At 36.7% G+C, this 14,769-nt stretch overlaps 1 protein-coding gene across 4 annotated transcripts in view; it reads right to left on the bottom strand.

Moving 5' to 3' along the window:
- Nucleotides 1-257: 257 nt before the first annotated feature.
- LOC101846677 (gelsolin-like protein 2) overlaps nucleotides 258-14,769 on the bottom strand; it is a 39,807-nt gene continuing 25,295 nt past the window's right edge. For all 4 annotated transcript variants that reach the window (XM_005105397.2, XM_005105399.3, XM_005105398.3 and 1 more), the window contains exons 3-14: nucleotides 14,534-14,614; nucleotides 14,084-14,157; nucleotides 13,393-13,467; nucleotides 12,175-12,246; nucleotides 10,493-10,623; nucleotides 9,653-9,764; nucleotides 8,604-8,714; nucleotides 8,020-8,103; nucleotides 7,148-7,233; nucleotides 6,025-6,097; nucleotides 3,836-3,931; nucleotides 258-2,170 (exon numbers count right to left, since the gene is read on the bottom strand). In XM_005105397.2, the coding sequence (XP_005105454.1) occupies nucleotides 2,075-2,170; nucleotides 3,836-3,931; nucleotides 6,025-6,097; nucleotides 7,148-7,233; nucleotides 8,020-8,103; nucleotides 8,604-8,714; nucleotides 9,653-9,764; nucleotides 10,493-10,623; nucleotides 12,175-12,246; nucleotides 13,393-13,467; nucleotides 14,084-14,157; nucleotides 14,534-14,614 (1,091 nt within the window). In that variant the 3' untranslated portion in view covers nucleotides 258-2,074. The remainder of the gene's footprint in view (nucleotides 2,171-3,835; nucleotides 3,932-6,024; nucleotides 6,098-7,147; nucleotides 7,234-8,019; nucleotides 8,104-8,603; nucleotides 8,715-9,652; nucleotides 9,765-10,492; nucleotides 10,624-12,174; nucleotides 12,247-13,392; nucleotides 13,468-14,083; nucleotides 14,158-14,533; nucleotides 14,615-14,769) is intronic.

The following is a 14,769-nucleotide window of genomic DNA, read 5'->3' as shown; positions in this document are numbered from 1 at the left end:
GGTTCCCAGAGAGGACAAACAGATTTAGAATTCATGCGTGTCAATTCTCCAATCTTCTACATTTGTCCCCCAAAAGTGTGTCACCAAACAGGTCATTAAAAAAAAAAATGTAGGTTTTGTAATGTATTATGTTGCAAGTGCTGAAAAACTTACTAAAACTAAACTAAATTAGAACCAGTTTTGAACATGTTCACAGAAATCTGATACCCTGAAAAAGACGGGAAAGGAAGAAAAATAAATCAAGCTGAACACACATGTAGCATTGAAAAATATGCTTTATTTATTTATTGAGTATAAGCACCAGTGAAATTTCCCACTGAAAGACAACATGAGACTACGACTAGTAGGCTATGGAGTTCAAAGTTCTTAGTTATAATAAAATAATACTTTGATGTTTTTCATGGTGGAATCTATTATAAAATTTGTGTTATTGCTTATTTTTGTGCAACATTCCCATCACAGAACTGTTTGTCAAAATGGCAGAACAAACGAGTCTGTGAGATATTTTATTGCTTAAGAAAATTAAGTAAGTACAACAAACATCCCTTGATGCCCTTATTTTGCTAAACTTCAAATGACTAATGTTTTAGTTCATTTAAGTTGAAGGAGTAAACAATTTACCAATGCTATTTTTCCCAAAGCTTCTTCTACTCTAAATCTACTTACTAGAGAAATTAAAAAATACTAATGTTCTGAAATGTATTTAATTCCAAAAATTAGTGATTTCTCAAAGTATATCGTTATGTTGGTCCAAGACGACAGGCATCAACAAGTAACAAAAAATCTGGACAAAAAAAAAAGATTACAAGAAGAGACTTTTAACTGCTATAATAATATGAGACTTTCCACATTGCCAAGATTAGCAAATCACAGATTGTTATTGCTATTTTTAACTTAACGAAAGAGGTGCTGATGAGAAAACCAAAAAATATCAGCTTTTTCATCGAGACCACATCTTTACCCAAAAAAAAATAAAAAATGACCCTATAAGTAAAATTGATAGTCTTTCAGTTTTAAAATTTGCTGATATCAATTTAGTACATAACAGATATAAACTGTATTATAAAAAGTGTACATAAATATAGCTAAATGTACAAATGTCAAAATGAAAAGTGTAAACAATAACTAAATTATAAACAGTAATTGCGTAGATGATGGATACAACAAACAAAGCACAATTTCAGATTCAGTCAAGGCAATAGATTATAATGTGATACTTGAGCATTAAGTTTTGTTAAATTAGATTTCTTCTTTTGTAAAATATGCTCAGGTTCAACAAATTTTTTCATATTTTTGAAAACAGAATCAAAACTTTAGGACGAAAGAGCTGAAGAAAATGAAGAATATCATGGTTATTCCACATTTGATAGAAAATTATATTTTGTGTCAAAATAGTGATTTCTACAGTCCGGAATAGGTAAGAACAAGTAACCCTGTTATTATAAACAGATATTCTTGTGCACCAGGTTATTTTGCTCAAAAGTGTTCTTTAAGGCATAGAGTAACAGAAAGTGATGACGAACAACACTGAACACAACCATTGTGATGCAAGGCTCTAATGAATTGGCAACAATGTGTATTTATAAGGCAAAGCAGGTGTAAAAAAAGAAAAATGTCAGACTGTCAATCTTTAACGAAAAAAAAGGTGGTAGAGAAATGCAAGGCCAGAGTTGTCTATTGTGAGGCAACAAAAGCATACAATTAAGCGCTTCCTGCACTCATCAATTTCAAAATATTTTAGTCTCCTTTCAAAAATGCAAAGGAAGATCTAACAATATTGCTGATACAGACATAGGAAGCACTGTGTGACAGAGTGAGAACAATGTCCTGTAAAAAAAGACTGAGTCATCGCTTTCTTCAAAAATTTCCTTTACTTTACCGGTCAAGTGGCACAAAATTCATGTGCCGTAACAACGTGATCAGGTTCATTTGTGAGAAGTTCAAAATGACAATACAACAACAAGACTGGATGATGGTGAGGTTGCGTGGTTTGATGTCCAGTCAACAGTTGAATTAAGAACGAGTAAGATAAAACAAAAGAGCCCCGGTTGCTCTGAAGCACGGAGAATCCAGCTTAAGCAGCGATGGCAGACTCGAACTGGGGGCACTTCTGTCCCTGCTTGACAACAGTGATGGGTCGCCATGGCTGGCCAGACTCGCGCAGGTAATTCTGTGGGAGAAAAAAACCCGACATCTTCTACATCCTTTGATTGGTCAGGTAAGCTGAGTGTAAATTCTGCATTGTACAGCACTTGCAGCCTTTAACGGATGAGGTGCTATGCGAATATCCCCATTATTACTATTATTATTATTATTATTATTATTATTATTATCATATATGTTTTTTTCTTAACTTAAAAAAAAATAAAATTTTTAATTGTTATTATTACCATTATCATCTCCGCAAGTAAGAATAATCATTCTAGACAATGGGTAATGCTTTTGCACTTAGCATCGTCAGCCTTTACCCTCTCATACACAGTGCCACAGGAGGTCACTTCCATATTCTTCTGAAGTGAAGGCATTCACACTGATGTGTGTTAATCTGACTTTTGATAGAAGAAGATGAGTTTTACCTAATTGCCAGAAAGGTACTCTTTCTCATGTTAACTACTGCTACAAACATATATGCCCATCGCTTCATTGCTTTATTTCCAACTCGTGTATGTTGATATATGTACATTGACATTTTGGAAGTGATCTCACTGTTTCCTGATAGGTGTTCTGTGGTACGTTTCTGATCGCCACAAATCATTTCATTTGTTAACCACTGTATCCAGCCCAAATATTCATTTTTAGTTTTTGTAAGAGTTTATAAGAAATTCTTCCCTTTTTTTGTTTTTGTAAACATTTTTTGGTAAGGCACTTGCAACACTAATAGGCCATCTGAAGATTAAAAGTGTTACTATAGAGAGTAGCACACAAAGAAAAAAAGGAGGGGAGATAAGGACGATGGATGTTGGTTAGGAAAGAAGAAGAAAAATCCCACCAGAGCACATGTCAACCACCCATAGCCTAAATCTAACTGTCAATGGCAAGAACAGGTGGGAAACCATGTTTACAAAATAGAGGTGAGACCAATTACACTGAAACTGATGAATTTACATTCTCGAAATGGAAACAGAAAAAAACAAAAAAAACAAGACTATCTCCTTGCTGTATATATCAGCCTTATGAAAGGAAAATCTGCTGATTTTTATCAAAGTGACAAACCAAAGGAATGCAAACTCAGCCTCTTTATTAATGCACAGATATTTAATAATGAACTTAGCTATTCCCAGGGCTCTTTCCCTTCAACTTCAGTAAGATTCAAATAGTATTTTCACCCTTAAAAACAAACATGGATGATCCCGAAAGAGGTCAAATAACATTGTGCCTTATTAGAATTAAGTCTGAGGAAGCTTCCAAAAAGGCCATTGACTGCTATTATACTTGTACAATATTTTCTGTACAAACTGAAGTGATATCAGAGGAATTTCCAAACATGTTTGCCTTTTCCCTAGCTAGAGCTATGCACAACTATCAGTGCTGCTGTCGAGTTCGAGTAGTTAACTTAAACTTGATCATGTTCTCAACTGAGCACAAAACACAGCCAATGACTTCATTCATCATCTTTTCAGGTACCGGTATGAACACTGTCAACAAATAATCTGTTTAAAAATACACCGAAAAACGAGATCATTTTGTCAGAATAGTTTTTTTAAAAAAGAAAGAAAAAAAATAGTAAGTAATGCTGTCATGATCTCTGCACTGCTTTCAACAAAGATTTAATCATACTCACACACATAAACATGGATTTTTTAAAAATGAATTGTCAAAAAAACCACTAACTTACGTGAGCATAAGGAATTCCATTCTTCTTTTCAGCAGATGAGGCATTTTCTCCCACCCAGACAAACACAACATCACCGCTGTCTACGATGAACACATCCTGCAAACAAAGGGAGAAAAAAGCTACTCTAAATTGTTTGTAGTTTTGGTAAGAATTTTATGACACTTGCAACGCAATAAGGTCCTAGAAATGCCGAAGAATGGATTTGTCACAAGGAGGAGGAGAGATGAGGACAATAGATGATTTATAGGAAAGACGGAGCAAACCACACCAGAGCACCCGCCAACCACCCACTCTAACTGTTTGTAAGAGTAAAGAGAAGCACATCAACACAAGAATGGTCATTTAGTGAAGAAGAAAAAGTACGACAGACAGACAGACAGCAACAACAGAGGGGAAAGTAAAGAAGTACAACCTACCAGTGGCGCCCTCCAGCTACCCGCATTACTCCAAGGTAACCATTTAGTCAATTAACCCTTTTAAGGCATAGGTACCTGGATTAGGAACCTAGATTTCTACTGTATAATGTAACGTTGTTCTGCAGAAGACTCATGGAAATACAAACACAGTAATTCTGACCCTGAGAGTCAGTGCCTCAGTGATATTTTATTTGTTACAAAATCATCATGATGAAAAAGTAATACTGAAAGTTGTCATCAAACTGTTCAAATACTCAATAAAGTCCTCCACAGTCTTCTTCAACTTCAAGATTTTGATTCTACAGGACGCAAAGAATTGAAACTTTTCACTGTTGTTATTATTATTGTTGTTGCTGCTGCTGTTGTTGAGGTGATACAATACAACATTCATCATACTGAAAGGTCTTCTTTTTTTGCTTTTTTGGTAAGTGTTTTACAGTGCTCACAACTGCATAAGGTTATACTGAACACAAGGAAAACATTGAACATTTTCAGTTTGGTAGGAATTTTGAATTTTGCCCAGGTGGTGCCGAAGCCTACTCTTATCGATTTTAGGACCACCAAGGGAATTTTAATGTGCGCTACTTGCACACAGGACATCTGAGATTTTTTGCCCTTGTCCGAGAAAACTAGATGTTAGATGTTTCCCATCATAAGATCAGGGGTGTGGCTGAAAGACAGAGGTATGAAGGAGCCAAGGAGTAGCAGAGGAAAGGCAGCAGAAAGAGTCAGGAGCCTAGAGGAGAGGGCAAAGGAGATGGGGGGAGGGGGCAGAAAGTGGAGACGGAAAGGTCTTCTTCAGTGTTTTGAGTTCTCAAACCTTGAAAGTGTTCTCCCTGCAGTTTCCCATCAAACATAAAAGTAGTCTTGGCTCTTTGTACTTTCAGTATTATGGTAAAACAAGATGCTAAGAATTATAATTAGAAAAGTTAATTTTCTCAGGGAGAAATGAGTGTCCAGGTGGAATTGGATGTGTACCACCGGTTCTTAGACATGTAAATTACACAATTACTCGTATGTTACACAGTAACATTTTCCTCACTTCACCCAGGTGGGAATGGGTACCCGGCTATAGACAGCGAAAGATCTTGTCAGTTTGTTAGTGTTTGAGCGCTTAATCAGCTGCTTGCACTGAATGCTTCCCGGGAAGCTGAGAATGTTTCTGAGTGTTCTATGGTCTGCTGGGGTAATAATATAGTGTAAAGCGCATAGAGCCTGCTGTTGAGCGGGGATATGCACTATACAAATGCTATTTATTATTATTATTATTATTATTATTATTATAACAGGGAGCTGTTGGGCTTTTCGAGTTTCTATTCAGTGTGTTGTAAGATGATCATCACTATACAACTATACAATAAAAGACTGCTACATCGCATATTATTTAAATATACAGAGGATTCCGCTTACACTGAACATGTGTAATCCAAAAACAGCAGCAAACCAAAAGAAAATAGAATACCGATACCAAGTTTTTTTCTTCATTATTTGAGCAGCCTCTCTAAACTGAAGAAAATCCTACTGTTCTGCTGATTTCTGTTCAAGCAGGTTCCACTGTATACTATGTATTTGATATTTGATTAAAGTTGTTCCCGATATATATAAAAAAGGAAAACGGTGCTTTGTTTTGGTAGAGGTTTTACGGTGCTCGCAACTGCATAAGGTCATATGAGCGCCAGAAGATTAGAGGTGCTCCAAGAGAGAAACAAACATAAAAAAGAAGACAAACCACACCAGAGCATCCGCCAACCACCCACAAAATGCAGTACTTACATCAGCAGCAAGATCGTCCTTGGTAAGGTCTCCTTCCTTCACAACCTCAGAGTCTTTGGTTTCAGTGTTCACCCTGAAAAGTACATCATAGAACATTAATAAATCATTCAAGAGCGAATTCTAATTATATATATAAAAAATAAATTCTCTTTAGATGCTGATGAAGAACTGAATGTAAATCTCCTTTAACTTCAAGATTTTGATTCTAAGGTATGAAAATAATCGAAGACTTTTCGCAGTCGACACTGTTGTTACTGTTGCTGTTGTTGAAGTCGATGCTGCTGTTGACGTGTAGTGTGCAATGCATCAACAGGACAACAGCCACTTTTTCCAGAGAGGTTAGGAATATTGTCATTGTGAAAAAAAAGTCTTCGAAGAAGAAGTACAGTACATTAGACAGCACATCAACTGTTTAGAGGATATACTAAGATTTTCATTTCTTTGTCATGTACCAATAACTTACTGAATCAAAATTGACATTCTCATCATAATTTTAGACTCCTATCTTTTCTTTAAAAGACATGAACTTCCATTTATGTGGCTTTAACAAATCCACTAGAAACTATAAAAACTCTTTACTTTACAAGGCCTGTCTGCATAAATTCTCCTTCAAGGAATCAAAGTTGAGAAGGATGTGAAGCGTACAACACGGATAGGTCGAAAACAGAAGACTCGAAATCCCGCATCTTTCGAACTGTGCCTGTGGTCCTGTTGTTGTTTTTTTTCTTCTTTTTTATCTTTGTTAGAAAATCACGAGAAGCTCGAACACAAACATGGAATAGTGAAACTAATTACGTCCACCGTAGAGGTCTAAAGTCAATGTTCTTTGGGACGCACTTGAGACAAAATAATGATAATAATTTATTTATTTTTAATGGAAAAAGGCAAGGAGCAGCTAGCTGTGCTATTTTTAGCATGCTGCTCGACACACGTGATGACGCATGCCTCGGCTTGTGTGGAGCATCACATCATCTGTTGTTACAGTTTTGCCTTCAAAGTAGCAAACTTTGTTGCTTCCCTTGATTCTTTGACACAGCCGATGCCATAACATTGTTCACGTATCCCTCGAACTACCGAGGCCTGTCCCGACGAATTAGAGCTACCTGTGCTATACTGTACTTACTTGAGCAGCGTTTGACTCTCTGGGCCATCCTCGTCATCACTGAGAGAATCTCCCTCCTCCTCATCCAGTTTCTCCCAGAACTCGTGCTGAGAATCACAATGAAAGCTTATAATCAGGAATAATTTTAAATCAATGAGAGATATATATGTATATATATAGGAAATTTAGTCAGAACACAATGTATTGTTTTTGTTTTACTGTTGTATTGTAAAGCGTTCAGAAACTGTATTTCGGGCTTGAATGCACTATATAAACACTATATATTATTAACAGTACTAATATTATTTTGTGGAAATAATGAAAATGTACAAAGTTGCATTTGTAAACTAAAAGATAGTTGATAGACAACAAATACAAGGGTTAACCAAAAACAAAACAAATGCTAAGTATAATAACTGTTCGTTTCAGTGAAATTAAGAGAAACAACAAGAGAAACTGAAAAACAGCATCCCTGTATAATAAAATTCTACATATATGCATACAGTCAAAATAGTCCCAAACAGCCACCCATTGTCGAGAAGAGATATTGTCGTAGACACAAGGCCAGCTTAGACAGTGTCGTTATGATAGTACAAAACATAAGAGGGGAAATTTGAAGAGATCATCTTTACAGATGATTGTCTTGGGCAATGGGCCTTAATACCAGGTTTGACCGTATAAATTACTTCACAGAACAGTAAAGGAAACAGCTTAATATTGCTATTTTCCAGGAGTCTGTGCTTTTCAGGAACAGTTAGAGTAGGTGAAATATGACAACCATGGATGGGTCCTTGAAATTTAAATGAGTTTCCATGCAGTTAGAATTTTCATTATAGTGGTCAAAAGAACTTTCAATCTGTGACTCAGCATACATAATGTTCAAGTTCACTCACAGACTTCGATGTGCTGCTACCATCAAGGACATCTGAGTCAGCCTCGCCTCTTTGAGATTTGAGCTTGGAAACGTACTGCATGGCCTGAGGATTTTAGTAATCTTGTTGTTTGTTTTGTTCTAATAACAGTTTAACAACACTTGCAACATAATAAGGTCACATAAGTGCTGAAGATTAAATGTGTAACAAAAGTAACAAACACAAACACAAAAAAAGAAGGTGATACAAGGAGGATAGACGTTTGATACGAAAGAAAGGACATACCACATCAGAGCATCGACCAACCACCCAAAGTCATCTTGTTTATCAAACATGAATTCATACAAGTATCATATATATACCCACCTAAATATACGAGCGAGTCTTTTATAAAATAACGTCCAAAAGTACACTGTTATCAGAAACTGGTTGAGCCGAATCGTTCTAAATTCCAGCTCTTTGGAGAGAAAAATGCAAAATCTAAAGCAAATTTAGAGTTGAAAGTCAACATACAAGAGATCGAAACTAAACAACTACATTTAAAAAATCACTAGTTAAAAAAAAAAGCAATTAGACTATTGCTTAGCAGCAAACCTTCCACTCACCTTTGACCTTTCCATTGGGCTTGAATCATCTCCGTTGTACTGGTAAATCTTCAAGCCACAGTCAAGAATGAACACATCTCCCTCGGTGACCAAAGATGCAGCTCTAGGCAGCTGTAAAAACAGGCAACATTGAAATCAAATACAGTGCTTTTGCAATCAATACAACACTGACACTTTCCCAGTAAAAATTGCTCAATTTTGAGTAGCAAATCAACCATGATCTTATCATAGATTCAAATTCCCTGTTCTCAACGGTTTAAAGTCTATCTAGGGTGTAGTGTCAGTACCCTTTAGGCTATTATCTCATAAGAAACATAGCGAATCATCCACTCTCATTGCTATTTGCTCTCTGTGGTACTTTATGTTTCTTTTTGAACAACTGGCAAAGGACAGTAAAGGACTATGGCAATACTTGTGCATGAAAAAAGTTTATGTGAATCAATGGATCCTTATGGCTACTTGTTTCTTATTTTTCAAAATTAAGTTCTATACATTTTAAAAATTTGTTTAGCCCGAGGAACATGCGATAACAATTTGTGGCAGATCGGATACAAAGACATAGAAAAAAAAAAAAAATTAGGCATATATATAATTATACCCAAATCGACATTTCATAAATAACTAATTTTGAAAAAATAATTGTCAAAGTTACACAAATGGGTAAATGGCACACAACCGTTTACAAAGCAAAGATCAAAAGCAGACAAAAACTAGTTGAATTTGGGCTTCACTTTAAGTTTTCAATAGCCATGGACTAAATTTACTGTAAAATTGGGTCAAGCATAAGACTAATCCCAGTCAGTCATATTGGGCAACAGCATAAGTAGCCCACAACACAGTACCGGTAGACATTTAGAAAAGAAAACACAAATATTTTCCAGAAACAGGACCATGTGAAACCAAAAAAACACACACACAACAATCCATGTATACTTCAAAGTCTAGTTTCCCTCATAGGAACACGTCTGTTCTAGAATTGTTTGGCTTGAGAATACGGAAGTATCAACTAGGAATGACCACTGTACAAGTTATAACAAGAAGTCACTCACCTGTGTGAGAACGATGTGGCTGTGTTTGTCGCGGGCATAACGGAACAGACGTGCTGTGTATTCCTCTGCTGGCACGTGGCGGAAGCCAGAGGCAGCTCCACCTTCCTTCAGGCTGAAAAGGCACAGATGAATGAGTCTTACTATAAATATCACAACTACATGGGAAACGGAATTTATTGTTTGAAAGACATTCATATTAACAATTACGGTACACAAACTCCATAGTTCAATGACGTACCGATCTGCTACATTTATAGAATCTCAGACAAAATGAACCTAAACTATAATCCCCTCAAGTGTCGCCTTGTACAGTGTGACAAAATTATGCTACAAACTAGGCACAAAATAGTGTTTGTTACATTTACCACAACAAGTGGGGTACAAAATCTCCTCATCCCTTTCAAATTGTATATATATGTGCATGTGCGCACACACACAGACTATGCATGCACGCATACACGCTCGCACATTATCCGAAAAGTATTTTTATATTTGCAGAACTTTAACTTTACGTGAAACTCCCAAAAATTATAAGAGTATATCAACTTTTCATACTTTTCATTAAAGAAAGTCGTTACAATTTTAAAAAACAAAATATCGGAGCAAAATCTAACGAAGTAAGAAAGAATGAGATAAAGAGATTTTGATATTACCTCCATTTCCAAGAAATGAATATTACTCTCTACCATATAAAACGCCCAAAAAAAATTGACAATGATATACATTTGAAACTGATGAGAACATGACAAAGCTCATGCAAACACTTTCTCATCCCCTCTATCCAGCAAGCTGCAATAACATGAACAACAATTACAAAGTAATGTCACCGAATCTACTTACGTGATGCCATCTTCAAAGTAAGAGCGGAAGAGAGCACTTTCGTGACCTTGAACTTCGCGATGTTGAATTGGAACATCATCAAGGAAGGTATCCAATTCCACAGTCTTGTAGGCAGCAGTACCATATTCATCCTAAGAATACAGGCAAAAAAGACAGTATGTAACATTTTAAAAATCCACTCACAAGTGCTTGATTTACAAAAACAGTAATTAAAAGCCTCTTTAATAAGATAACAATAATAATGCAAAAAATAAGTACTTTGTAGAATGAAAGAGTGTTTTTATGTTTCATGAGAAGGTCACCACTGGAAGAATGAGTCAGTATAACATACACAAAAAAAGGGCTTTGGTTTTCCTGCAATTGTTACATTGTACTATACAAAACGCAAAGTTCTTGCCATTACCTTCACATCTGATTTTAGGCCAAAATTCCAGTAAAATAAAAACCTTCTCAAACCCCTAGAACGGTAATTGTGTGGTGAAAAGGGAGACAAAGTTTAACCTGTCCAAGATGACCACCCATTGTTGAGGAGAAAAGTAGTCATTTAACCCTTCCAGCCCCATGCACGTATATTTTCAGCAGCACTTGTACCTCCCACCATCCCAAAAGCATATATTCTCTGCCGCGCTCGAGCTGCAGCCTGTCCCAAGAGCGTAGATTTTCAGTTTTGGGAGATACCGAATTTTGCATTTTTTTAAATAGTAGCAAACCTAACTAAACATTGATTTTCATAATCTTTGTTGATTTACCTTTAAACAAAGTTATATGTTATAAAATAAACCTCCTAACAAAGACACTGCATCACTTTTTAGAATGCATGTCTCTTTTTCCGAAATATTGCTGTATTGACTGGGACTGGAGTATGCTGCCTGCTGTATTTACCTGGGACTGAGGTTAGGGAGTGCAGAAAAATGGCTGGGGCTGGAAGGGGTTAACTCTTTGAGCCCTCACCACTGGTACACTGATGGCGTGTAAAATTGCACGTATGCCTCGCCACCCATACAACGGTGAGCGAGACCCTATCCTCAAACCTTCCCACCTGGGACAAAATGCGCACGGAAAACAGTGTTTACTACACAGGACATTACTGATTATTTTGAAGACTTTTCTGAATTAGCTGCTGGTAATGACGAGGACTACCTTGAGTGGGATATGTGGAATATGATTCTGACAATGATATGAAAGAAGGCTTGAATCGTTCAGGAGCTCAGGCAAAAGGGCACAGCAGCCTCAGGAAGTCGTGGCTCAAAAGGTTAAGACAGGTGGTCCTCTTGTATAGAAATACAGTAACACAAGGACAGCTCGAATTCAACGGGATTGGCCTCGGTAGTTCGATGGATTCGTAGTTCGAGGGATATCTTACAAACATAAAGAAAAAAAGAAAAAAAACAGGACCGCAAGCACAGTTCAAGGGATGCCTGATTTTGAGTCTTCTATGTTCGACCTATCTGTGTCATACTGTAATATATAGAAAAAACACAAGGAAGAAAGTGGGATTTCATCACATTTGTACAGGTGATCATCTTGGACAGGTGCTCATTAGAGTAGATTTGACCGTATAATCATTTTTTGTTGTTGTTATTAGCAGTCTTCAGAAAGACTAAAAATTATAAAATATCTCAGAATAGAAAAATTCGGAAAAGCAGGTGAAGAACAAAGAAAAAAATACATAATTCAATCACCTGTGAGCTGTTCTTGCCAATCCAGAAGTGGACATCATGGAGCAAGTTCTCAGTTTCCTCATCCTTGTATGTCTGAAGAAAGAAAATTTTAATTAAAAAGAAATTGAATTTAAACAGAAACCTTTTAAAAAACACGTCCTGAAGAATAACAAATAAATAAGAAGAAGAAAATGTTAAATATTTTTTTTAATAATGAGTTTTACCCACTGTTGTTACCCTTTTATCTCATTCACTCAAGTTCTTTTTTAAGTCAGAGGTTATGATTGACACACAGTTCATAGATGCGTTGTACGTGTTTACCATCCCTTTTCTTTAAAAACTGTGTAAGGTCATTTAGGAAGCAGGCCCTCCGAATTTACCGTCCATCTTTTATAGGACCAAGTTAAGTTGTTGGACAGCTTTAAAAAGTCCCCAAAACAATCATAGTTCAAGAACATCTAGATGCAGGATCGAACAGGGGCAGCCCGTCCGCATTGTAGTTCAGCCTGATAATAACTTAATTGTGCAGCACCCTGGTTTTTTTTTTTTGGGGGGGGGGGGGGGGGTTCGGGACAACCCTAGCTAAAAAAAACAGGGTGCTGCAGAGTGGCAACCAGCAATGGCATAGTTGTGAAATTGTTCTGTATTGGTGTAATATTGTGTATTTATGTATGATATGTGTATGCCTCTATGTATGTATTTTCATAATTATGTATTTATGTATGAACATATGTTTGCCATTATAAACCAAGTTGCCCTTCTGGGGGGAAAAAAAATGTTATTTATTTATTTTTACTTCATTGTCAAAGGCGACTTCCATGTTATATCCACCCCTGACAGAGTGAACCAAAGCATCAACAAAAATAGAAGGCAAATGAGAATATGGGCAGACCAACTGCAACCTACTTCTACTTGGAAAACCTTAACACTAACAGTTGGGTGACGATGGACAGACCAGGATAGAGAAGGTTTTTTGAAGGGGCATTTGAGTTGAGAAATGAATTGCGAACCACGGTTGCTACTGTCGGTTTCAGACCTGGCACTTTATGATTATGATCAATAACAAGTTGGGTGTTCCTGATGTTTTTGCCGTCCTTCCGAGAGCTTGTGAGATTTTTGCTCTTCTGCTCTGTGTCAGGGAGTAAAATACTGGTACAAAAACAACCCAGTACAAAGCATGATGAAACCTAAGCAGCTACTTCATTCTCTAAAATACCAGGGAAACAGCTCCATACTTACGTTCAAAATGATGTAGGAATCTCCATTGTAGAATTCACCATAGTCATCCTCGGGCCATTCTGTAACTTTAAAGTCCTTTGAAAAACAAAACAGACATCTTAGTCTATCACAGACCAGCACAGATAATAGTAGTTTATACAAATACAAATGAAATAGTGATGATTGCTCTGTCATACAAAATACCATACAACTCTCTATTCTCAGAACTCCCCCCCCCCCCCCCCAAGCACCTGTATTTTTTGTTATGAAATTAAAACAGCACCTTTATTTTTGTTACAAAATACTTTGAACTAAAAACCTAAAAAATGTAGTATTGTCCAGAGATACATCCAGCAAATTTTCTGTGAAACTGTGCCCAAGCGAGACACTGACATATCTGCCAGCTGTTTCTGGTACGTACAGCATTAGATCTAGTCCTTTAAAAGGAAGGGGAGGGGTGAGGAGCAGAGGATTAAGGGAGGCGGGGGAGGAGCGGAGGACGAAGGGGAGGTAGAGAAAGCTTGACCATCATAGCATAAAGCACATAGCCGCAATCAATCTCTGCTTCTCAAAAGTTCTATTTAATGCAATACTATTGGCATGTTTCGATTAGAAAAAATAACTACAGGTCAGATTCAGTGTTTCATTTACATGTACAGGAACTATGTAATCTGACTATTGCTGACACTTCAAAATCTCCATGGAGGCTTACCACAATGCGCCAGATTTTCAGGCCAGGCTCAGCTCCAGCACCCTGCCAGGCTGGCTCCTGCTCAGCAGACTCCTCTGTTTGCAGAAAAAAAAGAAAGAGAGAAACATTTTTACCGCTTAGTTTTTTTTTTGGTCTCAGTGAAAGTGCAACTAACTAGAGATAATATGATTTATATTATAAAGTATTATTATAAAGAATTCCACATACTGCGGTCACACTTTTAAGAATGAGAAGAAACCTGGGTATTCACAGAAATGACATACATCCGCAAAGAGTATTCAATATTTTTGTATATTATCATGTACCTGCAGGTAGGAAGCAAGCAGAAAATGCAGTTCACTTTAACCACAAAGATAGCTTTAACTGTGTGGTTTTTTTAAAAAAACAACCTATTTTATCACAGCATATTAAATAGAGTAAATGGACACACAATATAAGAATGGAACTTACTCTTCACTTCTTTCTCTGTGTCAGAGCCAAAAAGGGCCAAGTTGCTGTCCTTCCAGTCATACTTCTTAGCTTTAACAAGACCTGAAAGTAAAAGTTGTTTGCAATTCTTAAAAACGAGTTATTCACAATTTGAGATAAAAGAAAAGCATTTTTTTAAACAACAATCATTTGGTGCCAGCAAAAAAGGCAGAGCAAAATACAGAAACAACATAGAGAGAGAGAGAGAGAGAGAGAGA

The sequence above is a fragment of the Aplysia californica genome, unplaced genomic scaffold (assembly GCF_000002075.1).
Source record: "Aplysia californica isolate F4 #8 unplaced genomic scaffold, AplCal3.0 scaffold00469, whole genome shotgun sequence".
Classification (NCBI taxonomy): domain Eukaryota; kingdom Metazoa; phylum Mollusca; class Gastropoda; order Aplysiida; family Aplysiidae; genus Aplysia; species Aplysia californica.
The sequence above is the reverse complement of the archived record's forward strand: the minus strand, read 5'-3'. Positions and strand labels throughout refer to the sequence as shown.